The sequence below is a fragment of the Ascaphus truei genome, chromosome 21 (genome assembly GCF_040206685.1).
Source record: "Ascaphus truei isolate aAscTru1 chromosome 21, aAscTru1.hap1, whole genome shotgun sequence".
NCBI lineage: Eukaryota > Metazoa > Chordata > Amphibia > Anura > Ascaphidae > Ascaphus > Ascaphus truei.
This window is the reverse complement of record NC_134503.1, coordinates 2,139,279-2,166,025: the sequence shown is the minus strand read 5'-3', so window position 1 is coordinate 2,166,025 and position 26,747 is coordinate 2,139,279. Positions and strand designations below refer to the sequence as shown.

Sequence of the window (26,747 nt, the reverse complement as noted above, 5' to 3'; positions counted from 1 at the left end):
GGGCTATAAAATGTATGGAATAGTACACAGAGGATCGGTGTCCAAAGGGGTTAAATGTGAGCTAATGCTCTAAAGCTGTGGTAGGCAACATGATATACTTCAAGGGCCGCATGGGAGGCTCCTGATCTATTTTGCACAGGGATGTTTCAGCCCAGGGTTGGAGCTTCTCCTCGCTCCAGTGAGCTGCATAGTGCTGGTGGATACTGTCCCTTTCCTCTTCTTACACTGGGAACTGGTGATTAGTGCACGAGAGGAGCGGACAGTACTGTATGTATCAGGAGAGGAGCGGGCAGTACTGTATGTATCAGCGCAGGAGAGGAGCGGGCAGTACTGTATTTATCAGCGCAGGAGAGGAGCGGGCAGTACTGTATTTATCAGCGCAGGAGAGGAGCGGGCAGTACTGTTGTTATCAGCGCAGGAGAGGAGCGGGCAGTACTGTATTTATCAGCGCAGGAGAGGAGCGGGCAGTACTGTATTTATCAGCGCAGGAGAGGAGCGGGCAGTACTGTATTTATCAGCGCAGGAGAGGAGCGGGCAGTACTGTATTTATCAGCGCAGGAGAGGAGCGGGCAGTACTGTATTTATCAGCGCAGGAGAGGAGCGGGCAGTACTGTATTTATCAGCGCAGGAGAAGAGCGGGCAGTACTGTATATATCAGCGCAGGAGAGGAGCGGGCAGTACTGTATTTATCAGCGCAGGAGAGGAGCGGGCAGTACTGTATATATCAGCGCAGGAGAGGAGCGGGCAGTACTGTATTTATCAGCACAGGAGAGGAGCGGGTAGTACTGTATGTATCAGCACAGGAGAGGAGCGGGCAGTACTGTTTTTATCAGCGCAGGAGAGGAGCGGGCAGTACTGTATTTATCAGTGCAGGAGAGGAGCGGGCAGTACTGTATTTATCAGCGCAGGAGAGGAGCGGGCAGTACTGTATTTATCAGTGCAGGAGAGGAGCGGGCAGTACTGTATTTATCAGCGCAGGAGAGGAGCGGGCAGTACTGTATTTATCAGCGCAGGAGAGGAGCGGGCAGTACTGTATCAGCTCAGGAGAGGAGCGGGCAGTACTGTATTTATCAGCGCAGGAGAGGAGCGGGCAGTACTGTATTTATCAGCGCAGGAGAGGAGCGGGCAGTGCTGTATTTATCAGCGCAGGAGAGGAGCGGGCAGTGCTGTATTTATCAGCGCAGGAGAGGAGCGGGCAGTACTGTATTTATCAGCGCAGGAGAGGAGCGGGCAGTACTGTATTTATCAGCGCAGGAGAGGAGCGGCAGTACTATATTTATCAGCGCAGGAGAGGTGCGGGCAGTACTGTATGTATCAGCGCAGGAGAGGTGCGGGCAGTACTGTATGTATCAGCGCAGGAGAGGAGCGGGCAGTACTGTATGTATCAGCGCAGGAGGGGAGCGGGCAGTACTGTATGTATCAGCGCAGGAGGGGAGCGGGCAGTACTGTATGTATCAGCGCAGGAGGGGAGTGGGCAGTACTGTATTTATCAGCGCAGGAGGGGAGTGGGCAGTACTGTATGTATCAGCGCAGGAGGGGAGCGGGCAGTACTGTATGTATCAGCGCAGGAGGGGAGTGGGCAGTACTGTATGTATCAGCGCAGGAGGGGAGCGGGCAGTACTGTATTTATCAGCACAGGAGAGGAGCGGGCAGTACTGTATTTATCAGCGCTGGAGAGGAGCGGGCAGTACTGTATTTATCAGCGCAGGAGAGGAGCGGGCAGTACTGTATTTATCAGCGCAGGAGAGGAGCGGGCAGTACGGTATTTATCAGCGCAGGAGAGGAGCGGGCAGTACGGTATTTATCAGCGCAGGAGAGGAGCGGGCAGTACTGTATGTATCGGCGCAGGAGGGGAGCGGGCAGTACTGTATTTATCAGCGCAGGAGAGGAGCGGGCAGTACAGTATTTATCAGCACAGGAGAGGAGCGGGCAGTACTGTATGTATCGGCGCAGGAGGGGAGCGGGCAGTACTGTATTTATCAGCGCTGGAGAGGAGCGGGCAGTACTGTATTTATCAGCGCAGGAGAGGAGCGGGCACTACTGTATTTATCAGCACAGGAGAGGAGCGGGCAGTACTGTATCGGCGCAGGAGGGGAGCGGGCAGTACTGTATGTATCAGCGCAGGAGAGGAGCGGGCAGTACTGTATGTATCAGCGCAGGAGAGGAGCGGGCAGTACTGTATTTATCAGCACAGGAGAGGAGCGGGCAGTACTGTATGTATCAGCGCAGGAGAGGAGCGGGCAGTACTGTATGTATCAGCGCAGGAGAGGAGCGGGCAGTACTGTATTTATCAGCGCAGGAGAGGAGCGGGCAGTACTGTATTTATCAGCGCAGGAGAGGAGCGGCAGTACTGTATCAGTGCAGGAGAGGAGCGGGCAGTACTGTATTTATCAGCACAGGAGAGGAGCGGGCAGTACTGTATTTATCAGCGCTGGAGAGGAGCGGGCAATACTGTATTTATCAGTGCAGGAGAGGAGCGGGCAGTACTGTATTTATCAGCACAGGAGAGGAGCGGGCAGTACTGTATCGGCGCAGGAGGGGAGCGGGCAGTACTGTATTTATCAGCGCAGGAGAGGAGCGGGCAGTGCTGTATTTATCAGCGCAGGAGAGGAGCGGGCAGTACTGTATTTATCAGGAGAGGAGCGGGCAGTACTGTATTTATCAGCGCAGGAGAGGAACGGGCAGTACTGTATGTATCAGCGCAGGAGAGGAGCGGGCAGTACTGTATGTATCAGCGCCGGAGGGGAGCGGGCAGTACTGTATGTATCAGCGCAGGAGGGGAGTGGGCAGTACTGTATTTATCAGCGCAGGAGGGGAGTGGGCAGTACTGTATGTATCAGCGCAGGAGGGGAGCGGGCAGTACTGTATGTATCAGCGCAGGAGGGGAGTGGGCAGTACTGTATGTATCAGCGCAGGAGGGGAGCGGGCAGTACTGTATTTATCAGCACAGGAGAGGAGCGGGCAGTACTGTATGTATCAGCGCAGGAGGGGAGCGGGCAGTACTGTATGTATCAGCACAGGAGAGGAGCGGGCAGTACTGTATGTATCAGCGCAGGAGAGGAGCGGGCAATACTGTATTTATCAGCGCAGGAGAGGAGCGGGCAGTACTGTATGTATCAGCACAGGAGAGGAGCAGGCAGTACTGTATTTATCAGCACAAGAGAGGAGCGGGCAGTTCTGTATTTATCAGCGCAGGAGAGGAGCGGGCAGTACTGTATCAGCTCAGGAGAGGAGCGGGCAGTACTGTATTTATCAGCACAGGAGAGGAGCGGGCAGTACTGTATGTATCAGCGCAGGAGGGGAGTGGGCAGTACTGTATGTATCAGCGCAGGAGGGGAGCGGGCAGTACTGTATTTATCAGCACAGGAGAGGAGCGGGCAGTACTGTATGTATCAGCGCAGGAGGGGAGCGGGCAGTACTGTATGTATCAGCACAGGAGAGGAGCGGGCAGTACTGTATGTATCAGCGCAGGAGAGGAGCGGGCAATACTGTATTTATCAGCGCAGGAGAGGAGCGGGCAGTACTGTATGTATCAGCACAGGAGAGGAGCAGGCAGTACTGTATTTATCAGCACAAGAGAGGAGCGGGCAGTTCTGTATTTATCAGCGCAGGAGAGGAGCGGGCAGTACTGTATCAGCGCAGGAGAGGAGCGGGCAGTACTGTATTTATCAGCACAGGAGAGGAGCGGGCAGTACTGTATCAGCGCAGGAGAGGAGCGGGCAGTACTGTATCAGTGCAGGAGAGGAGCGGGCAGTACTGTTTTTATCAGCGTAGGAGAGGAGGGGCAGTACTGTATTTATCAGCGCAGGAGAGGAGCGGGCAGTACTGTATTTATCAGCGCAGGGGAGGAGCGGGCAGTACTGTATTTATCAGCGTAGGAGAGGAGCGGGCAGTACTGTATTTATCAGCGTAGGAGAGGAGCGGGCAGTACTGTATTTATCAGCGCAGGAGAGGAGCGGGCAGAACTGTATTTATCAGCGTAGGAGAGGAGCGGGCAGTACTGTATTTATCAGCGCTGGAGAGGAGCGGGCAGTACTGTATGTATCAGCACAGGAGAGGAGCGGGCAGTACTGTATTTATCAGGAGAGGAGCGGGCAGTACTGTATTTATCAGCGCAGGAGAGGAACGGGCAGTACTGTATGCATCAGCGCAGGAGAGGAGCGGGCAGTACTGTATTTATCAGCGCAGGAGAGGAGCGGGCAGTACTGTATTTATCAGCGCAGGAGAGGAGCGGGCAGTACTGTATCAGCTCAGGAGAGGAGCGGGCAGTACTGTATTTATCAGCGCAGGAGAGGAGCGGGCAGTACTGTATTTATCAGCGCAGGAGAGGAGCGGGCAGTGCTGTATTTATCAGCGCAGGAGAGGAGCGGGCAGTGCTGTATTTATCAGCGCAGGAGAGGAGCGGGCAGTACTGTATTTATCAGCGCAGGAGAGGAGCGGGCAGTACTGTATTTATCAGCGCAGGAGAGGAGCGGCAGTACTATATTTATCAGCGCAGGAGAGGTGCGGGCAGTACTGTATGTATCAGCGCAGGAGAGGTGCGGGCAGTACTGTATGTATCAGCGCAGGAGAGGAGCGGGCAGTACTGTATGTATCAGCGCAGGAGGGGAGCGGGCAGTACTGTATGTATCAGCGCAGGAGGGGAGCGGGCAGTACTGTATGTATCAGCGCAGGAGGGGAGTGGGCAGTACTGTATTTATCAGCGCAGGAGGGGAGTGGGCAGTACTGTATGTATCAGCGCAGGAGGGGAGCGGGCAGTACTGTATGTATCAGCGCAGGAGGGGAGTGGGCAGTACTGTATGTATCAGCGCAGGAGGGGAGCGGGCAGTACTGTATTTATCAGCACAGGAGAGGAGCGGGCAGTACTGTATTTATCAGCGCTGGAGAGGAGCGGGCAGTACTGTATTTATCAGCGCAGGAGAGGAGCGGGCAGTACTGTATTTATCAGCGCAGGAGAGGAGCGGGCAGTACGGTATTTATCAGCGCAGGAGAGGAGCGGGCAGTACGGTATTTATCAGCGCAGGAGAGGAGCGGGCAGTACTGTATGTATCGGCGCAGGAGGGGAGCGGGCAGTACTGTATTTATCAGCGCAGGAGAGGAGCGGGCAGTACAGTATTTATCAGCACAGGAGAGGAGCGGGCAGTACTGTATGTATCGGCGCAGGAGGGGAGCGGGCAGTACTGTATTTATCAGCGCTGGAGAGGAGCGGGCAGTACTGTATTTATCAGCGCAGGAGAGGAGCGGGCACTACTGTATTTATCAGCACAGGAGAGGAGCGGGCAGTACTGTATCGGCGCAGGAGGGGAGCGGGCAGTACTGTATGTATCAGCGCAGGAGAGGAGCGGGCAGTACTGTATGTATCAGCGCAGGAGAGGAGCGGGCAGTACTGTATTTATCAGCACAGGAGAGGAGCGGGCAGTACTGTATGTATCAGCGCAGGAGAGGAGCGGGCAGTACTGTATGTATCAGCGCAGGAGAGGAGCGGGCAGTACTGTATTTATCAGCGCAGGAGAGGAGCGGGCAGTACTGTATTTATCAGCGCAGGAGAGGAGCGGCAGTACTGTATCAGTGCAGGAGAGGAGCGGGCAGTACTGTATTTATCAGCACAGGAGAGGAGCGGGCAGTACTGTATTTATCAGCGCTGGAGAGGAGCGGGCAATACTGTATTTATCAGTGCAGGAGAGGAGCGGGCAGTACTGTATTTATCAGCACAGGAGAGGAGCGGGCAGTACTGTATCGGCGCAGGAGGGGAGCGGGCAGTACTGTATTTATCAGCGCAGGAGAGGAGCGGGCAGTGCTGTATTTATCAGCGCAGGAGAGGAGCGGGCAGTACTGTATTTATCAGGAGAGGAGCGGGCAGTACTGTATTTATCAGCGCAGGAGAGGAACGGGCAGTACTGTATGTATCAGCGCAGGAGAGGAGCGGGCAGTACTGTATGTATCAGCGCCGGAGGGGAGCGGGCAGTACTGTATGTATCAGCGCAGGAGGGGAGTGGGCAGTACTGTATTTATCAGCGCAGGAGGGGAGTGGGCAGTACTGTATGTATCAGCGCAGGAGGGGAGCGGGCAGTACTGTATGTATCAGCGCAGGAGGGGAGTGGGCAGTACTGTATGTATCAGCGCAGGAGGGGAGCGGGCAGTACTGTATTTATCAGCACAGGAGAGGAGCGGGCAGTACTGTATGTATCAGCGCAGGAGGGGAGCGGGCAGTACTGTATGTATCAGCACAGGAGAGGAGCGGGCAGTACTGTATGTATCAGCGCAGGAGAGGAGCGGGCAATACTGTATTTATCAGCGCAGGAGAGGAGCGGGCAGTACTGTATGTATCAGCACAGGAGAGGAGCAGGCAGTACTGTATTTATCAGCACAAGAGAGGAGCGGGCAGTTCTGTATTTATCAGCGCAGGAGAGGAGCGGGCAGTACTGTATCAGCTCAGGAGAGGAGCGGGCAGTACTGTATTTATCAGCACAGGAGAGGAGCGGGCAGTACTGTATGTATCAGCGCAGGAGGGGAGTGGGCAGTACTGTATGTATCAGCGCAGGAGAGGAGCGGGCAATACTGTATTTATCAGCGCAGGAGAGGAGCGGGCAGTACTGTATGTATCAGCACAGGAGAGGAGCAGGCAGTACTGTATTTATCAGCACAAGAGAGGAGCGGGCAATACTGTATTTATCAGCGCAGGAGAGGAGCGGGCAGTACTGTATTTATCAGCACAGGAGAGGAGCGGGCAGTACTGTATCAGCGCAGGAGAGGAGCGGGCAGTACTGTATCAGTGCAGGAGAGGAGCGGGCAGTACTGTTTTTATCAGCGTAGGAGAGGAGGGGCAGTACTGTATTTATCAGCGCAGGAGAGGAGCGGGCAGTACTGTATTTATCAGCGCAGGGGAGGAGCGGGCAGTACTGTATTTATCAGCGTAGGAGAGGAGCGGGCAGTACTGTATTTATCAGCGTAGGAGAGGAGCGGGCAGTACTGTATTTATCAGCGCAGGAGAGGAGCGGGCAGAACTGTATTTATCAGCGTAGGAGAGGAGCGGGCAGTACTGTATTTATCAGCGCTGGAGAGGAGCGGGCAGTACTGTATGTATCAGCACAGGAGAGGAGCGGGCAGTACTGTATGTATCAGCGCAGGAGAGGAGCGGGCAGTACTGTATGTATCAGCGCAGGAGAGGAGCGGGCAGTACTGTATCAGCACAGGAGAGGAGCGGGCAGTACTGTATTTATCAGCACAGGAGAGGAGCGGGCAGTACTGTATTTATCAGCACAGGAGAGGAGCGGGCAGTACTGGAGCAGCGCAGGAGAGGAGCGGGCAGTACTGTATTTATCAGCATAGGAGAGGAGCGGGCAGTACTGTATGTATCAGCGCAGGAGAGGAGCGGGCAGTACTGTATCAGCGCAGGAGAGGAGCGGGCAGTATTGTATGTATCAGCGCAGGAGAGGAGCGGCAGTACTGTATTTATCAGGAGAGGAGCGGGCAGTACTGTAGTTATCAGCTTAGGAGAGGAGCGGGCAGTACTGTATCAGCGCAGGAGAGGAGCGGGCAGTACTGTATGTATCAGCACAGGAGAGGAGCGGGCAGTACTGTATGTATCAGCTTAGGAGAGGAGCGGGCAGTACTGTATGTATCAGCGCAGGAGAGGAGCGGGCAGTACTGTATGTATCAGCGCAGGAGAGGAGCGGGCAGTACTGTATGTATCAGGAGAGGAGCGGGCAGTACTGTATTTATCAGGAGAGGAGCGGGCAGTACTGTAGTTATCAGCTTAGGAGAGGAGCGGGCAGTACTGTATCAGCGCAGGAGAGGAGCGGGCAGTACTGTATGTATCAGCACAGGAGAGGAGCGGGCAGTACTGTATGTATCAGCTTAGGAGAGGAGCGGGCAGTACTGTATGTATCAGCGCAGGAGAGGAGCGGGCAGTACTGTATGTATCAGCGCAGGAGAGGAGCGGGCAGTACTGTATGTATCAGCGCAGGAGAGGAGCGGGCAGTACTGTATGTATCAGCGCAGGAGAGGAGCGGGCAGTACTGTATTTATCAGCGCAGGAGAGGAGCGGGCAGTACTGTATTTATCAGCGCAGGAGAGGAGCGGGCAGTACTGTATGTATCAGCGCAGGAGAGGAGCGGGCAGTACTGTATGTATCAGCGCAGGAGAGGAGCGGGCAGTACTGTATGTATCAGCGCAGGAGAGGAGCGGGCAGTACTGTATGTATCAGCGCAGGAGAGGAGCGGGCAGTACTGTATGTATCAGCGCAGGAGGGGAGCGGGCAGTACTGTATGCATCAGCGCAGGAGAGGAGCAGGCAGTACTGTATCAGCGCAGGAGAGGAGCGGGCACAGGGGAGAGAGGGAGAACGGTTTGCTGGGGTGGACATCGGTTGGGGTCTGGAGGTGGAATCCCGGAGGGCTGCTGGTTCCCACCAATTCTCTATGGTTCCCCTTTCTTTGCATTCGTTTGGCTTGAAGTACAAGTGCACGTTTATTTTTCCTGCTTTTTGGTGCAGATAACAGATAACTGCATCCATATTTCCCACAGGGAGCCCTCATTTTCTCATTGCTGTATACTACTTTCACCTCCAGCACTAAAGGGGTTACAAATCCTACAATTATAGAGACCAAATCCCACACCATGTGGCCTTCTGCACTGCAGATAAAGGAATTCCAGCTCATCACCTATTCTCGAAAATAATCTTTGTGTAATAAGCGCAGTAAATATTTGTGTGTAATGAATCAGTTTGTCTGATAAATGTCCATGCAAACACTAGATATGGAGATTAGAGGCCCTAATTACACCTCATTCTGCCGCCTATAAACGCACACTGCGATAACGTTTATTACAAGAGAAACACTCATTCCGTATAGCGTCCGTTCATTTAAAGAGGCAGACCAAGCGATATATATAATCTCTCATCTATCTTATTTATATTTGAAGCAGGGGGTCTCCGGAGCGGATCCCCATGCATTTCCCCTCCGGGTTCCCCCTCTCCCCGAGGTACTCACCTCTGTATGAGGTGCCGGTGTCCTGGGGCCGTTTAAAAGTCCTAGTAACACGGGCCAATATGAAGCTGCAACGGATGACGTCACTGCTCCCTATTGGCTCGCGGGACGCGGCAGCTTTGAAGCCGCCATTACTGGAACCCCACCCGCAGCGGCATCTGGAACTCCCTACGGAAGTCTGAATCTCGGGAAACGGGGTCCCCGGAGCTGGAATTAATGGGGTTCAGCTCCGGAGACATCCTACTTCAATCCTATTTTAAAGATGATCATTAGAAATGCATGGCTTGGGTTGCCTCTTTAAGCAGGGGAACGGTTGCGCAATGAAGGTGCAGGTTAATAAGTGAGAGGGCGAGTGGTAATCTCTAATAAACGACTAAAATAAAAAAAGAATAAAGTTGATAAAAAGCCGCCATGTCATCACCTTCCAATGTACAGTGATAGCACCAAGTCAAATGTCCAAGGACCTGCTTGTGTCGGCAAACCTCCTCGCCACTATTTCTTCCCTTATCTCTCTGCTGGTACAGCAGTCACGGACCTAGCAGCACTCACTGGCGCAGCTAGCGACACTCACACCAAGCAGCACTCACTGGCGCAGCTAGCGACACTCACACCAAGCAGCACTCACTGGCGCAGCTAGCGGCACTCCCACCAAGCAGCACTCACTGGCGCAGCTAGCGACACTCACACCAAGCAGCACTCACTGGCGCAGCTAGCGACACTCACACCAAGCAGCACTCACTGGCGCAGCTAGCGACACTCACACCAAGCAGCACTCGCTCGCACAGCTATCGGCACTCCCACCAAGCAGCGCTCGCACAGCTATCGGCCCTCGTTCGCACACGTCCCTTCCTCGTGGGCCTTTGGACATTAATATATATTTATTATTTTACTCCTATATTAAATGTCTATTAAAGCACAAATTGTAACATTAGGCACATTGTTGAGTGTATTTGCTTGCCCCATCTCGGCCCTCCGTGGGTGAGGGAAGGGGGAAACGCAGACACCCTTTGCCCTGGGAATGCGAAGATACCTTTTTGTCTGCCCAAATTCTCATGCAATTGCCAACAAGCAGCAAAAACAGAAATAAATAATAATAGATGTCTCTCCCCCTCTCTCTCCCTGCCACCCCTCTCTCTTGCCCCCCCTCTCTCCCTCTCTTGCCCCCCCTCTCTCTCTCTTGCCCCCCCTCTCTCTCTCTTGCCCCCCCTCTCTCTCTCTTGCCCCCTCTCTCTCTCTCTCTTGCCCCCCCTCTCTCTCTCTCTTGCCCCCCCTCTCTCTCTTGCCCCCCCTCTCTCTCTTGCCCCCCCTCTCTCTCTTGCCCCCCCTCTCTCTTGCCCCCCCCCTCTCTCTTGCCCCCCTCTCTCTCTTGCCCCCCTCTCTCTCTTGCCCCCCCTCTCTCTCTTGCCCCCCCTCTCTCTCTCGCCCCCCCTCTCTCTCTCGCCCCCCCTCTCTCTCTCGCCCCCCCTCTCTCTCTCGCCCCCCCTCTCTCTCTCTTGCCCCCCCTCTCTCTCTTGCCCCCCCTCTCTCTCTTGCCCCCCTCTCTCTCTCGCCCCCCCCTCTCTCTCTCTCGTCCCCTCTCTCTCTCTTGCTCGCCTCCTCTCTCTCTCTCGCCCCTCTCTCTCTCCCCACCTCTTTTTCTCTCTCTCTCTCTCTCTCTCTCTCGCCCCCCATAGGTGGATGAAGGGATGCACCTTCTCATCACCGGACCCAATGGCTGTGGGAAAAGCTCTTTGTTCCGTATCTTGGGGGGTCTGTGGCCTGTGTACAGCGGCGTGATGTACAAGCCTCCTCCCCAGCACATGTTTTATATCCCGCAAAGGTAACATACGTGTATTATTGATATGTAGCGCTGAGATTGTACGCCGCTCTGTACATGGGATGCTTTAGGTGCGGCCCATACCCCTTACCGTCTTATATTGTTACCGGAGACAGCAGGAGAGGAAGGGACTCCCCCAAAGTCAGCAGGAGAGGAGACACTGGGACACCGCTGCGCACACCAGCAGTAACTCCTCGCAAAGCTTTGCTCTGTGCCCCCTTCTGGCGGAGGTAGCTGCTTCCTAGATTGCTAAAAACAAAGATAAAATTCACTGTAGCAAACATAAAATACTAATGTTAACCAAATGCCCCACGCAGTGTCACAGTGAGCAGAGCGTGTGCCACATTGTACCAACGCAGTGTCACAGTGATTAGAGCGTGTGCCACATTGTACCAACGCAGTGCCACAGTGAGCAGAGCGTGTTCCACTTTATACCCACGCAGTGTCACAGTGAGCAGAGCTTGTGCTACTCTGTACCCACGCAGTGTCACAGTGATTAGAGCGTGTGCCACTATGTACCCACGCAGTGTCACAGTGAGCAGAGTGTGTGCCACTCTATACCCACGCAGTGTCACAGTGAGCAGAGTGTGTGCCACTCTGTACCCACGCAGTGTCACAGTGAGCAGAGCGTGTGCCACTCTGTACCCACGCAGTGTCACAGTGAGCAGAGCGTGTGCCACTCTGTACCCACGCAGTGTCACAGTGAGCAGAGCGTGTGCCACTCTGTACCCACGCAGTGTCACAGTGAGCAGAGCGTGTGCCACTCTGTACCCACGCAGTGTCACAGTGAGCAGAGCGTGTGCCACTCTGTACCCACGCAGTGTCACAGTGAGCAGAGCGTGTGCCACTCTGTACCCACGCAGTGTCACAGTGAGCAGAGCGTGTTCCACTTTATACCCACGCAGTGTCACAGTGAGCAGAGCGTGTTCCACTCTATACCCACGCAGTGTCACAGTGAGCAGAGCGTGTGCCACTCTGTACCCACGCAGTGTCACAGTGAGCAGAGCTTGTTCCACTCTGTACCCACGCAGTGTCGCAGTGAGCATAGTTTGTGCCACTTTATACCCACGCAGTGTCAGTGAGCAGAGCGTGTGCCACTCTGTACCCACGCAGTGTCAGTGAGCCGAGTGTGTGCCATTCTGTACTCACGCAGTGCCACAGTGAGCAGAGCGTGTTCCACTCTATACCCACGCAGTGTCACAGTGAGCACAGTTTGTGCCACTCTGTACCCACGCAGTGTCACAGTGAGCAGAGTGTGTGCCACTCTGTACCCACGCAGTGTCAGTGAGCCGAGTGTGTGCCATTCTGTACTCACGCAGTGCCACAGTGAGCAGAGCGTGTTCCACTCTATACCCACGCAGTGTCACAGTGAGCACAGTTTGTGCCACTCTGTACCCACGCAGTGTAGCAGTGAGCAGAGTTTGTGCCACTCTGTACCCACGCAGTGTCACAGTGAGCAGAGCGTGTGCCACTCTGTACCCACGCAGTGTCACAGTGAGCAGAGCGTGTTCCACTCTGTACCCATGCAGTGTCACAGTGAGCAGAGCGTGTGCCACTCTGTACCCACGCAGTGTCGCAGTGAGCAGAGCGTGTGCCACTCTGTACCCACGCAGTGTCACAGTGAGCAGAGCGTGTTCCACTCTGTACCCATGCAGTGTCACAGTGACGCAGTGTCGCAGTGAGCAGAGCGTGTGCCACTCTGTACCCACGCAGTGTCAGTGATTAGAGCGTGTGCCACTCTGTACCCACGCAGTGTCAGTGAGCAGAGCGTGTGCCACTCTGTACCCACGCAGTGTCAGTGAGCAGAGCGTGTGCCACTCTATACCCACGCAGTGTCGCAGTGAGCAGAGTTTGTTCCACTTTGTATTGAGGTGTTTTGGTGGCATACATTGTATATCCCCCTCCCCCACGTGAGCTCTCGCCGGGATGCGTGCGGTACCAGGCTCCTCTCTGTATTTTCAGGCCATACATGTCGGTGGGAACTCTTCGGGATCAGGTGATTTACCCCGACACGGCCGGTGACATGAGAAAGAAAGGCTTCACCGACACAAACCTGGAGACCATCCTGACCATTGTGAATCTGAACTACCTGGTACAGAGAGAGGGAGGTGTGTATTCTGCCGTCCGGCCGTCACTCACACCACTCGCTGCAGCTCTCCTCTGCAATACAGGGCATATCCCGGCTCCAGCTCTGTCCAGCAGAATAGATTCACCAGGAGCCTCAACTGCAGTCCTCAAGCGCCCCCTCCACCCCCAACAGGTCAGGTTTTTAGGATATCTCTGCTTTGACTGAGCCTCTGATTGAGCCACCTGTGCTGAAGCTGGGATATCCTGAAAACTTGACCTGTTAGGGCGACTTGAAGACCCCTGGATCAATCCCTTCTCTTGTGCAATACGATGCAGGCCTTTCTGCCGGGGAATGGGTTAATCCTACATGTTGTTTCCACATAACACACACACACAGTGTTTGTGCGGGTGTTTGTGCGAGCGCTGGATTATACAATCTCTCCGATCTCTTCACCTTCATTTGCTTTTGCCTCCAGCCTCCTTACCTCCTGAGGACTTTATCACACGGTATTTCTGGCATGTTTGAAGAGTGCATGAAGGGTTTCCCTGGCTGCCTCAGCAGCTCTAACGCGGGTTTGGTGGAAACACTTTAACACTTTTATTTAAGGAACCATTCCTTTGTTTCCTCGGGGTTTTGGCTGTAATAACGTGGCACTCTGCCCCCTTCCGCCCTCCCACAGTTCCCTTTTCTGACTGACGGGCAACTCCGGCACTTTTTGTTCACGCGGCGGAAATGCAGATGATTCCTCCTGTTGGCAGAGCTGATTGTAGGAGTGTTTGGGGAGGTGAATTGGAGCAGGGAGGCCAACTTCAGTCCTCAACAGCCACCAACAGGCCAGGTTTTCAGGATATCACTGCTTCAGCACAGGTGGCTCAATCAGTGACTCAGTCTGAGCCACCTGTGCTGAAGCAGGCAATTAGACTGCACCACCTGTACTGAGGCTGGGATATCCTGAAAACCTGACCGTTGGGGGGGCTGAGGGCTGGAGTTGGTTCCCCTTGGACTAGAAGCTCCGCTCAAAAACCATCTTTGGAAACCGGCGTAACCCTTCTCCGCCCATTTGTTTTACGTATTTCTCTTTTTGTGACATCTTCCTTATTGAAGATTTGTTGGGTAAATAAATTTATGGTTCAACATGAAGAAGGCCGGGGGTGAAGGGAAGGTCAGCACGAGGGTCGCAATGGGTGCATGAAATGGCTCCAATAAAGTGATTTGTAAAATGTTTAATAAGGAATCTGTCTTTGACTGCACCACCTATGCTGAAGCAGGGATATTCGGAGAACCTGGCCTCGAAGACGGGAGTCGAGCACCCCTGGGTTATAGGGAAACACTGCAGCACCTGACTTTTACAGATGTAGCAGCCGATAATGGTGTCGCTGGTGCATTGCGGGGGGTAGAGAAAGCGTCAGCAGGAACAGACGCCATTGTAGCAGCGTTGCGTGTGAAAGAGGCGGGGTTACTGCTATTGCGCACGCCAGCAGGTGTGTTAACGCCTGCTCCATCTGTAAATATCTCGGTAATTAATCTATACTTTTTTTTTTTAGAGATTTTCCCATTTTTTGTACAAGATGAAAGTTAATTCTGCATGGTACTAGGGAAGGGGAAGGGGATGCGCCTCTGAGATAATGGGGATGTCTCCCCAGCGCTGCTGTGACTGATCCTTGTGTTTGTACGCAGGTTGGGACTCTGAGAGTGACTGGAAGGACGTGCTCTCCGGCGGGGAGAAACAGCGCGTGGGGATGTCCCGTATGTTTTACCACAGGTCAGACTTACCTCTGAAAGAAGGGACAACTCGATCCTCTGAACAAAGGAAGCAGGGACATTAGTCACCCCCAAAAACTGGTATCTCAGGCCAGGGAGAGGGTTATAAACGCACACCGCTCCTTTCATTGCGAGAAGCTGCTACGTGTGGCGGTTTCATTCTGTGTCTATCCCAGGACATGGCTGAGATCACATGTGCGTCTCCATGTATGTAACTGAAAGGATGTGAAATAAGTACAGAAGAGCCTGGCCAAGCAATGTAATACCTAAAGTGAAGGGGAGAACTAGTGCCGGGGGGCTCAACTCCAGTCCTCAAGCCCCCCCAACAGGCCTGGTTTTCAGGGTATCACAGCTTTAGCATGGTTGGCTCAGTCGAAGATTGGGCCACTGATTGAGCCACATGTGCTGAAGCTGGGATATCCTGAAAACCAGACCCTGTTGGGTGGGAATGCTTGAGGACTGGTATCCCACCCCTGCCCTAGTGGGATTAGTCCGATTTTAGCCGTAGCGGTCAGCTTCCCACAGCTGCTGATGGGAGGGGGACAGAGAAGCAAAGGGCCACTCTAAGATCCGCAAACCTGTGTCTTCCATGCAGACCCAAGTACGCCCTCCTGGACGAGTGCACCAGTGCCGTCAGCATTGACGTAGAGGGCAAGATCTTCCAGTCTGCAAAGGATGCTGGGATAGCTCTGCTGTCAATCACTCACCGGCCCTCGCTCTGGTAAGCTCTCGTATCTCTGTCGTTATGTGACTTCCATATGCGTCTCCCATTCTGTTTACCAGTGTAAATACGTGCGAGACTACAGCGCTCTGAATATAGGAGGAAGATTCTTGTAACACTAGACTGTCAGCTCTTTGGGACAGATGTACCTGGAGGTTGTGCTGTGCATCATATCCTCATGTATAGGCGGATGGCACTGAGCCGCTCCTGTTCTTTGGTGCCTAATCTCACCACGGCCCATCTTGCGTCGCTGGCCTTCTATAGTGAAGCCACAGTAGGGAATTCCCAGCATGCACTTGGCTTTTTATATTACATCATCACCGCAGCCCAATGGTTGGACATTGTTTTTTGGACACTTGGGGCCATATTTACGAAGGAGTGCTAAGCCATAAGACAAATAACTTCCCAATTTAAATGAGCCATCAGTTGTCTTAGGGCCATAAGGTGCATTATAACTTAGCACTGCATAGTAAATAAGGCCCCATGCGCTTTTATGTACATGTTATCCTTATGGAGACCTAGATAATGTAAGCGCACACAAGGTCAGTCCTATACTGGCGCACTCCTTTAGGCAGTATAAGTATGATTGATAAAACGTCACTTTTAATATTTCACCGTACTAAAAAGCACTAACAGATACAAAGACACCATTTCTATCATAGAGAAAAGAAAAATCATAATATTTAATACAGATAATACTACAAAACTTCTAAAGACTAAATCCTAGTGGAGTAGAATGGCAGGAACCGACCTTCAATGCATGCGTGCTACACGCGTGTTACATGCGTGCTAATGCAAGAAGCCTGGCAGGAAACATGGGGGAGCTTGAATTAAGAGCTAGAGGGGAGCAGTATGATATCATAGGCATTACTGACACATGGTGGGGTGAAACCCTTGACTGGGCAGTTATTTAGAGGGTTATTCCCTTTTTCGGAAGGATCGAACAAATAGAAGGGGAGGTGGAGTATGTTTATATGTTAAACCGGATCTAAACCCTGTTATATGGGAAGATGTTTACGAAGGAAATTATGGAAATGTAGAGACCTTGTGGATAGAAATTAGCAGTGGGGGTAAAAGCACAAAGAAAATGTTTGTAGGGATATATGATAAACCACCAAAAAGAAAGTATAAGAGATAAAAAGTACACACACACACACAGTGTGTGTGTCTCTTGGTTTGAGCTTCCTGCCACAAGCAACATGGCTGCTTCAGGCCCCAAGGCAGAGCTTCCTCCGTTTTACCCTCCTACCTCATACATCTCACTGCTGATTTCTCGCAAAGTGGGCGAGCCCGATTTTATTTATAATTGGGCAAAACCGGTATATTTCAACATTTTGCAATCCTTTCGAACACTTTTACTATATATAGTTACATTACCTTTCCTTACAAGGCGTTTCAGTGCGAGAAACTGCCCTGCCCTGCTAAGCAATCAGCAGGAAATCAGCAGGAGCAGGAAGTCTTCGGGGAATTCCGCTGAAGCGTCCGGATGTGCATTTGTGTATGTGTACTAGCTGTCGCCACCCGGTGGGGAATTTTTGTATGACTCCCATTTCAGGGCTGACGCGCCGTTACTTCACAGCGGTGCGCCCAGTGAGCAGCACGTTGTGCTCAGGACCTGTGAAGAAGCTGCCATGCAGAGCAATACCGAGTATAATATTCACTTCCAGCTGTAAATAGTTCTTATTACGAAGAGATCAGAGAGCACAATGAAATGATGACGTAATGGTTACAGCATATCCGAATGCGTTCCTGTACTGCCAATAGAAAAACATTACTACGGGGGAGAAACGTTCCTGTTTCTTGTTACTTTGGGTCTGAGGGCAGGCACCCTTCACAGTATCGGTATCAGTGGCAGATCTGGCAAGGGTCTGAAATTATTTAGAGATACAGAGTACAGTTCTAGTGTGCAGCATATTCTTTCTCCTAATGGATGAGGTGCTAAAATAATTTCCCATGGCAGTGGTCACCAATGGGTTAAGGCCCACCCTCCAGCTGTAATGGGACAGGCCTTCTTTTTTACCTGTAGGATGGCGTATAAATGGTCACACCCTCCTTTCCAGGTAGTCTTTTTTTCTGTCCTACTAGCTGAAGTGGAGTTTATTTATTCTTTGCTGACGTTTTTGGGGCTGACATGGCTGCATTTTTCAGTCCTGGCCACAGGAGTTCTCCGTCTCTCTCCTGCAGAGGGCCCGATACTCGCACACGGGCGGGGGACGTTTGGAACAGGCTATGTTGCAAGGGCAGGATACGCAGCAGCGAGCGCAGAGGGGGGAAACGCTCCGGTAAGGGGTACAGGGACGCGGGTGTCTCTCCTCTCCATGAAAGGAGAATTGATGCGCAGCCGGACGCTCTGAGTCCTGCATGGGTGGGGACGCACTCCGCGTCTGCCTAACTTCCGTAGCGCGCGCTTGGAGGCACCAGTCTCGCGTGATCGTGACATCACGTGACCAACCAGGAAGTGTAAGAGACAGGCAGCATGGCATGTTCTGGGTTTCCTGACTGAACACGTTACAGGAGAAGCTGAAGTTTGGATTCATCTCAAGTTATACTTGAGGCAATAGTCTGCCTCTAAGGCTGCTATTACAAAAAGGGGATGTGATGTGGTGTTTTTTTAAATTTTTGTAATATATTTAAAAGAAAAAGACAAGTACTCCTGATTCTTGTATTCGGAACCCCAGGCCCCCAATCACAGAAAGCAGTTGCCAGACCTGTTGAGCCTTCAGTAAGAAGAAAAGCTAATAAGATAAGAAATACTGGGCTGCGTGCGACAAGCCAGCAGTTGATGGTAACAAGCTCTGTGCAGACTGTCTTGAAGCAGCCAGAGAATCTGCAGAACCCATGGATTCAGCTTGATGAAAGATGCAGTGACCCAGGGCATCGAAACTCACCCCGTCTGTCCAGAACTAAGACACAAATGACCCAGATCCTGTACTGGTCTGGAAAGACCAATGATGTCATCATCAGATGATTTGGAGGGGAATCAGTACAGGATGTTGGAGAGGGAACACGATTCTTTTGAAGAGGATGTGGGAATAAATAATCCATCATCCTTTGACCTTAAACTGGTTTAGCCTCTGATAAAAGCGGTCAGAGATTCTGGAAATCGCCGATCGAGATCAGCTCCCCAATCCCAAAAATCGTATGTTTAGAGGACATCAAAGAAAGCCAGGGACGTTTTCAGTCCACGAAGGGATTAAGGGGCTCCTAATGAAACAGAGGGCCCTGCCTGATAGGACGGTAGCAGTGAGAAATGTACGCGGTAGTGCCCTTTGCAAGGAAAGTAGACAGATGTATGGGATGAGGGATGGGATATCCCTTCCAAAGAAGATGCAGCTATTGGCAGGTTTGCAAGAAAGACCACATTGCCAGTAGGTGGCGCAGCATCTTTTCACCACCCAATGGATAGACGCATGGAGAGTGCACTAGGAAAGTCGTTTGTGGCAGCAGGGGCCTCCTGCAGACCAGCCATAACAGCCACCGCTATTTCCAGAGCAATGACGTTGTGGATCAACAACATTGAGGAACCTCTGGCGAAGGGCGTCAAGACAGCCTCTATCATTAACGCACTTTCTGAGCTGAACCTAGCCACGGACCTCATTGCAGAGGTATCGCTGGACTCCGTAAGACTGGCGGACAAATCAATGGCCGTATATCGGGCATATATATTCCCTCCAGTACCCTTGATTCAAAGAGTGCTAAGAAGGGAAAGAGCGGAAGTTGTAGCAATAATAGCATTCTGGCCTCGCAGGACTTGGCTGGAGGAGCGTCTCAGTGAGTAAAGACACTGACTCTGTATACCATGACACAGAGTGAATCAGGAGAGCCTGGTTCAATTCCCAGTGTCAGCTCCTTGTGACCTTGGGCAAATCACTTTATCTCCCTGTGCCAAAATCATAGATTGTAAGCTCATCTGGGCAGAGACTGTCTGTGCTGCGTACCGCGCGTTGTACCGGAATTGTGACGCTCTGAGTCCCATTGGGAGAAAAGCGCTATATGAAATAAAGTGATTATTGGTTCCCGCTTCTAGGCGATATGCTGCAAGTTCAACCATGGCACTTATGTCTGTTGATATTGCTATCTCGGCGCCCGATTGAGCATCCCAGGCCAGAGAGATGGTCTTTGGTGGTTGAGCAGAGCATGCTGCAGAGAAAAGGATAATCTCACAAGGTCATAGAGACCCTGATGGCAGCAAGCAAAACAAACACGTTGCGAGTTAATTACAGGGCTTGGAATCGCTTCTGAATATGGTGCAACTAATCCAAGGTTGATTTCTGGAATCCACCCATGTCTTCTATACTAGAATTCCTGCAGCCAGGTCCAAAAAAAGGATTCTTTCTCCGCACTCTAATAGTGCGAGTAACGGCACTCTCAGCACTATTAGATAGGCAATTGGCATCAATGGATCTAGTCGTGCGCTTCTTCCGAGCGGTGGGCAAAATCAAACCGCTGTTCCGAAATCCTGTCCCGCAGTGGGGTTTATCTGAGATGCATTAACAGATCCACTTCGAACCTCTTCTGCAATCATCGGATATGGACCTTACCCCAAAAACAGTATTTCTGGTGGCAGTTATTTCATGATGAATTGGCGAACTAAAGGCATGATCAATTAAAGCCCTTTCTAATCTTTCACCAGGATAAGGTGGTTCTGAGACAGTACGTTAATTTCTTCCTAAGGTAATTCCTGTCTTCCATCTCTTAGTGATCATACTACTATCATTTTGTCCGAATCCGGTTGGGGACAACGAGAAGGCGTTTCACACAGTGGACGTAGGAAGGTGCCTGAAACAGTATCTTTTTAGATCAGACATTCCCAAAGTCAGACTCTTTGTTCTCCCTTCAGGAGCAAGAAGGGGACAAGCGGCATCTGAAGACAGCACACATAGGTCATTGGATAATAAGGGGTATTACCAAGGCTTATTCCGGTCAAGGAATGCAGACTCCAGAAGGACCAGGAGCGCGTTCTAAAAGATCGATTGCCGCATCATGGGTGGGGAAAGCGCGGAATTGTGCAGGGCAGCAGCCTGATCCTCAACACGTTTACAAGATATTATCACGTAGAGTCTAAGGATGGACGTTGCAGCATCAGCGGATGCACGTTCCTCCCTTTATGCTGGTACTGCTTGTGCACTTCCCACTGCCACGGGACGACCAGGCAAATTGTTATCCTTCTTATTGTCCTTTTTAATTTCCTGGATAGTCTCCATGGCAGTGAGCCCCAAATCCCATCCCTTCATTATGGGGAAGGAAAAAGGAAATGACGCGGCGGTCACAGCTCCTCCAATCAGCCTCACGCAAGTAGAAAAAATAAAAAACTTTATTTGTTATGCAACATGAACAACAGCAAAAGGACACTCTGACGCGTTTCGTCTGGGGTCAGACTTTTTCAAAGAGTGAGTTCCCTTCATATGCGGCCTCCCCTATGTATACCATGACAGCTTCTGATTGGCCACAAGAGTATAATACTCCCCTTCTCAGCTGGAAATAGAGTAGCCAATAATGAGCACTAAATCGTAATCTGTCATAGATATGCCCAATATATGACCATTTTTTGTGTGGGGGGAGATTTAACCCTTTGGGTGCCCTAGGACATCGTCACTACGTAATGGGACTAGCATTTCAGAGACCCCATGACATAGTGACTACGTCATGCCCAACTGAGGTTTCGTTTTGCAGCTCAAGCCGCGTCCTGTGTTCCCATGGAGCGCCAGGCGCGATCTCCCCAGTGAGCAAACGGAGGCGGATCCTTCCTTTTCCATTTCCTACAAAATGGCCCCCATGGTCAGACGACCGCACGTGTGACACTCGGGCACCACGACACCTCCGGCACTCAAAGGGCCAAACCCAGTAACTTCACTGGTAAGTATTGTCACGGGAGAGCAGGACTAATGCCAGGGATCAATATCGCCAGACAGAACACAAGAGTTTATCAAATTAATTTATTGGGAAAACATATCCACAACTATACAAAAGACACAAACATCACACATACCCAACTGGGGATACCCGGCCTAACTAGTTGCAGGAGCCTACTTGCAGAGATTTCCCTGTTCTCTTTCTTTGCCCAGTGCCTACAGGACTGTTTTTCAGGCTTGAGACCAGCACTGGATTGGACACTGCAGTTTCTCCCTGTCACAGCCACACCTCTGTAACTGTCTGCTAGGGGTCTCCCACCCTGTCTGTCTGCTAGGGATCTCCCTCCCTGTCTGCTAGGGGTCTCCCTCCCTGTCTGCTAGGATTCTCCCTCCCTGTCTGCTAGGGGTCTCCCACCCTGTCTGCTGGGGGTCTCCCTCCCTGTCTGCTGGGGGTCTCCCTCCCTGTCTGCTGGGGGTCTCCCTCCCTGTCTGCTAGGGGTCTCCCTCCCTGTCTGCTAGGGGTCTCCCACCCTGTCTGCTAGGGGTCTCCCTCCCAGTCTGCTGGGAGTCTCCCTCCCTGTCTGCTGGGGGTCTCCCTCCCTGTCTGCTGGGGGTCTCCCTCCCTGTCTGCTAGGGGTCTCCCTCCCTGTCTGCTAGGGGTCTCCCACCCTGTCTGCTAGGGGTCTCCCACCCTGTCTGTCTGCTAGGGATCTCCCTCCCTGTCTGCTGGGGGTCTCCCTCCCTGTCTGCTAGGGGTCTCCCTCTCTGTCTGCTTGGATTCTCCCTCCCACCTTTTTATACACTTAAACCATAATATTGCAACACTCAGGGCCAGGTGCTGCCTATATGCCCAGGCCCTGATTGGTGGGTAGGAAGGAGCTGCCTACATGCCCAGCCCTGATTGGTGGGTAGGAAGGAGCTGCCTAAATGCCCAGCCCTGATTGGTGGGTAGGAAGGAGCTGCCTACATGCCCAGGCCCTGATTGGTGGGTAGGAAGGTGCTGCCTACATGCCCGGCCCTGATTGGTGGGTAGGAAGGTGCTGCCTACATGCCCGGCCCTGATTGGTGGGTAGGAAGGTGCTGCCTACATGCCCGGCCCTGATTGGTGGGTAGGAAGGTGCTGCCTACATGCCCGGCCCTGATTGGTGGGTAGGAAGGTGCTGCCTACATGCCCGGCCCTGATTGGTGAGTAGAACTGCAATAAAACATTTGCAACAAATCTACTGCAAACATATTAACCCCTGATTCCTGAGGTGCTGGAACCAAGCAAATACATATATATACATAACATATAATACAACACCAATGTATTACTGATAGGTAGGGGTAATGGAAGACTTAACCTTTATTAACAGCAGCCATATTTCCCCCTACCATCACAAGTATATCGGCAACTGGGGGCTGGGGGTCGCTAAGAATAGCTGTGTGTGGCGCGAGGGGGCACACCGCTGTCCATCGTTAAAAAAAACAAGTGTCATTTATTTATAAGGCGCCAATTTTCTGCAGTGGCTTCTTATAAACAGAGAGACACTGGCTGGAACAGAGATTGGCAGCGTTGGTGCTCTGACCCCCAGCTGTCCTCTCTGCCCCACCTCTGTCCCCCTTTCTTGTCAGAGATGAGGGGGCTTGGAAGGCTTCCAGTGTTGGCCGCTGCGAGGGGCTTCCTCTGCACAAAGCCTCCTTGTCCTTCCCTCCTCCGCAGTCCGGCAGCGACATTCCGCAGAGAGACAAGGCCACATTAAGAGAGACGTTCTCAGATAAGGAAATGTTACAACACTGTTTCCTCTTCATTCCCACTCAGTCGCTGGCACACACTGTCCTGCTGCCGCCGCCGCACCGACTTCTGGCAAAGGGGCAAGCACTGGAATTTGGGGGCTCCTGTGGGGCAAGCGAGCGCTGTAGTCGTGAATGGACAGAGGAATCCCAAAAAGGCTGAGCGGGTGTAGCACGGAGAAGCATTGTGCTGCAAAGTGAGGCTAAAATCCTACAGTGTGGCAATCCTATAAACCTCCGGCTCTGTAAATCGTATTAACCCTGTCCTGGTCACTTCGGCCCAGGATCCCCGCCAGTATTAGGGTCCTCGTTACAACAAACAATGACGTATGTTTTTAGGCCTAAGTTTGCAAACCTACTAAACCTGTATTAACCCTTTCCCTGCCAGAGGAGACGGCCACACATTGCAAAGCCTTATTTATGGGCCGTTACCCCTCAGAAGGGATCTCCCCTATGAGGAAGCGACATGATGAAACGCGTCGGGGGCAGATGTTTGCGAGGGTTACTTAGCCCCAGCCGTGTGTGTTCTTTTAATGGGGCAGGTTTTCCCCCCAAGATTATCATGGAGTTCGTTTTGAACACAATGATAAAACAATAATAAAAACACAAGGGGAAGGAATAAAGCTGTGTGTGTCGCATAAAGGAAGATGCAAGGGCCCCACGTGGCACAAAGATGGCAATAATATCCCAAACAAAAAGGGAGATTCTGTGCCACCGACAGCTGCTAGAATGTATCGGGCATTTCATGTGAAGGGGAGACTAGGAGGCACTTCAGTGGGATAGTGACCCGTGCAAAGAACACACAAGGAGAGGCGGGGGTTCTGGGCAGCAGGGAGGGATTCAATATACATAATATATATATATATATATTTTTTTTTTTTTTTTTTAAGATCTTTGACATGGGGTGGGCAACTTCAGTCAGGCCACCAACAGGTCAGGTTTTCAGGATATCCCTGCTTCAGCATAGGTGCCTCAATCAGAGGCTCAGTCTTCGACTGTACCACCTGTGCCGAAGCAGGGATATTCTGAAAACTGGACCTGTTGGTGGCCCTTGAGGACTGGAGTTGGCCGCCCCTGACTTAGTCTCAGAGTTGGTCGCCCCTGACTTAGTCCCAGAGTTGGCCGCCCCTGACTTGGTCCCAGAGTTGGTCGCCCCTGACTTAGTCCCAGAGTTGGCCGCCCCTGACTTGGTCCCAGAGTTGGCCGCCCCTGACTTGGTCCCAGAGTTGGTCGCCCCTGACTTAGTCCCAGAGTTGGCCGCCCCTGACTTGGTCCCAGAGTGGGCCGCCCCTGACTTAGTCTCAGAGTTGGTCGCCCTTGACTTAGTCTCAGAGTTGGCCGCCCCTGACTTAGTCTCAGAGTTGGTCGACCCTGACTTGGTCCCAGAGTTGGCCGCCCCTGACTTGGTCCCAGAGTTGGCCGCCCCTGACTTAGTCTCAGAGTTGGCCACCCCTGACTTAGTCTCAGAGTTGGTCGCCCCTGACTTAGTCCCAGAGTTGGCCGCCCCTGACTTGGTCCCCGAGTTGGCCGCCCCTGACTAGGTCCCCGAGTTGGCCGCCCCTGACTTAGTCTCAGAGTTGGCCGCCCCTGACTTAGTCTCAGAGTTGGCCGCCCCTGACTTGGTCCCCGAGTTGGTCGCCCCTGACTAGGTCCCCGAGTTGGCCGCCCCTGACTTAGTCTCAGAGTTGGCCGCCCCTGACTTAGTCCCAGAGTTGGTCGCCCCTGACTTAGTCTCAGAGTTGGCCGCCCCTGACTTGGTCCCACAGTTGGTCGCCCCTGACTTGGTCCCCGAGCCAGGAAAGGCGGCTAAGCTTTAGCATCCATGTGAATGGGAGTTAAGGTGTGCTAATGCTTGGCAGACTTTTGGATCTGGCCCTCAGTGCTCTTGCAGGTATGACCCTTAACCCTTTTCTGGATGTCCGAACATCTTTTCCTTCTCGCAGAAGTTACCAAATAATATTACTTTAGGTCCAAAGATTTATTTATTCGGGCTATAACCTTCTCCCTATGGAGCACCTCTTCAAACCCATTTCAGTTCATGTCCTCACAAATGTGTGTTGGGACTGGATATTCCGTCACCGTACGGTACATTGTGAGCGCTCTGTGGCACATTAGTCGGCAATAACAATGTTATTAACCCATTGGTACATTGAAAAGGAAGGGAAGCTGTTTATCTCTGCGCTGCTAGCACCACTGACAGTGTATTACTGTGTGTGTGTGTGTGTGTGTGTGTGTGTGTGTGTGTGTGTGTGCTATATATATATATATATATATATACTAGCTGATATACCCGGCGTTGCCCGGAGGCAGGGAGGGGGGGCGTGAAAGGCAGGAGGGGGGGTGTGTGAAACGCAGGAGGGGGGGTGTGAAAGGCAGGGGGGGGCCTGAAAGGCAGGGGGGGCGGGAAAGGCAGGGAGGGCGGGGGCGGGAAAGGCAGGGGGGGCGGGGGCGTGAAAGGCAGGGGGGGGCATGAAAGGGGGGGCGGGGGCGTGAAAGGCAGGGGGGGGGCGTGAAAGGCAGTTGGGGGGGCGTGAAAGGCAGTTGGGGGGGCGTGAAAGGCAGTTGGGGGGGGCCTGAAAGGCAGGGGGGGGGCGTGAAAGGCAGGGGGGGGGCGTGAAAGGCAGGGGGGGGCGTGAAAGGCAGGGGGGGGGCGTGAAAGGCAGGGGGGGCGTGAAAGGCAGGGGGGGGGCGTGAAAGGCAGGGGGGGGGCGTGAAAGGCAGGGGGGGGCGTGAAAGGCAGGGGGGGGGGCGTGAAAGGCAGGGGGGGGGCGTGAAAGGCAGGGGGGCGACACACACACACACAGTGTCACACACACAGTGTCACACACACACACACAGTGTCCCACACACACACACACACACAGTGTCCCACACACACACACAAACTGTCCCACACACACACACAAACTGTCCCGCACACACACACACACACACAGTGTCCCACACACACACACACACACACACAGTGTCCCACACACACACACACTGTCCCACACACACACACACTGTCCCACACACACACACACACACACACACACACACACACACACACACACAGTGTCACACACACACACGCACACGCACACACAGTGACACACACACACACACAGTGACACACACACACGTCACCTAGAGCGATACACACGCGACACCTACCTCTACTTCCGGCCGCCGCCATCTTCTCACTCGGCGCCGCGAGGGAGGAAGGGGGTCCTTCCGGGCGCCCACCAATCTGATTGGCCAGAGGCTGAGGACCAATCAGATTCACCGCAGATAGCACTAACCATTCGATTTTATATATTATAAGAAGAAGAAGATATACACACATACACACAAAAAATTATATATATAATTATTTATTTTTTTTAGTTTGTTTTTTTGCTTTTCCAGTGTTCTCATTTTAAATGGATTAAAACCAAAGAAACTTGTTGGCAGTGTTAACATTGGAAACCCATAGAATGAGGTGTTTGTGCACTCTTGGTTTAGTTTTTATTCTCCGCTTTGTGTCTAATCCCTGGGGCCGCTACAAGAGGTGGGACGTAGGAGGAAAGGCTTCACTTCTGGTTTGTATCTGTTTTAACCCTTTCAGTGCCAAAAGGTCTTGCCACCTTGATTACACTGACTGCGAACTGCCCCTTACAAAACGAGCACCAGGTCCTCTATGGTGGCACTTTTTACGACTTCTGCTAGGGCCCTGAATGGGTTAAAACAGCATTTTATGAAAGGGTCCCATTTTTGGGGGGGAAGGTGGGAGTATTAGTTATGAATCG

The 26,747-nt window shown here is 52.5% G+C and overlaps 1 protein-coding gene across 1 annotated transcript in view; it reads left to right on the top strand.

Moving 5' to 3' along the window:
• The window catches only part of ABCD1 (ATP binding cassette subfamily D member 1), a 51,244-nt gene that overhangs the window by 15,862 nt on the left and 8,635 nt on the right, over positions 1–26,747 (top strand). Inside the window, exons 6-9 of the mRNA XM_075578376.1 lie at positions 10,660–10,805; positions 12,765–12,910; positions 14,548–14,632; positions 15,227–15,352. Of these exons, the coding sequence (XP_075434491.1) occupies positions 10,660–10,805; positions 12,765–12,910; positions 14,548–14,632; positions 15,227–15,352 (503 nt within the window). The remainder of the gene's footprint in view (positions 1–10,659; positions 10,806–12,764; positions 12,911–14,547; positions 14,633–15,226; positions 15,353–26,747) is intronic.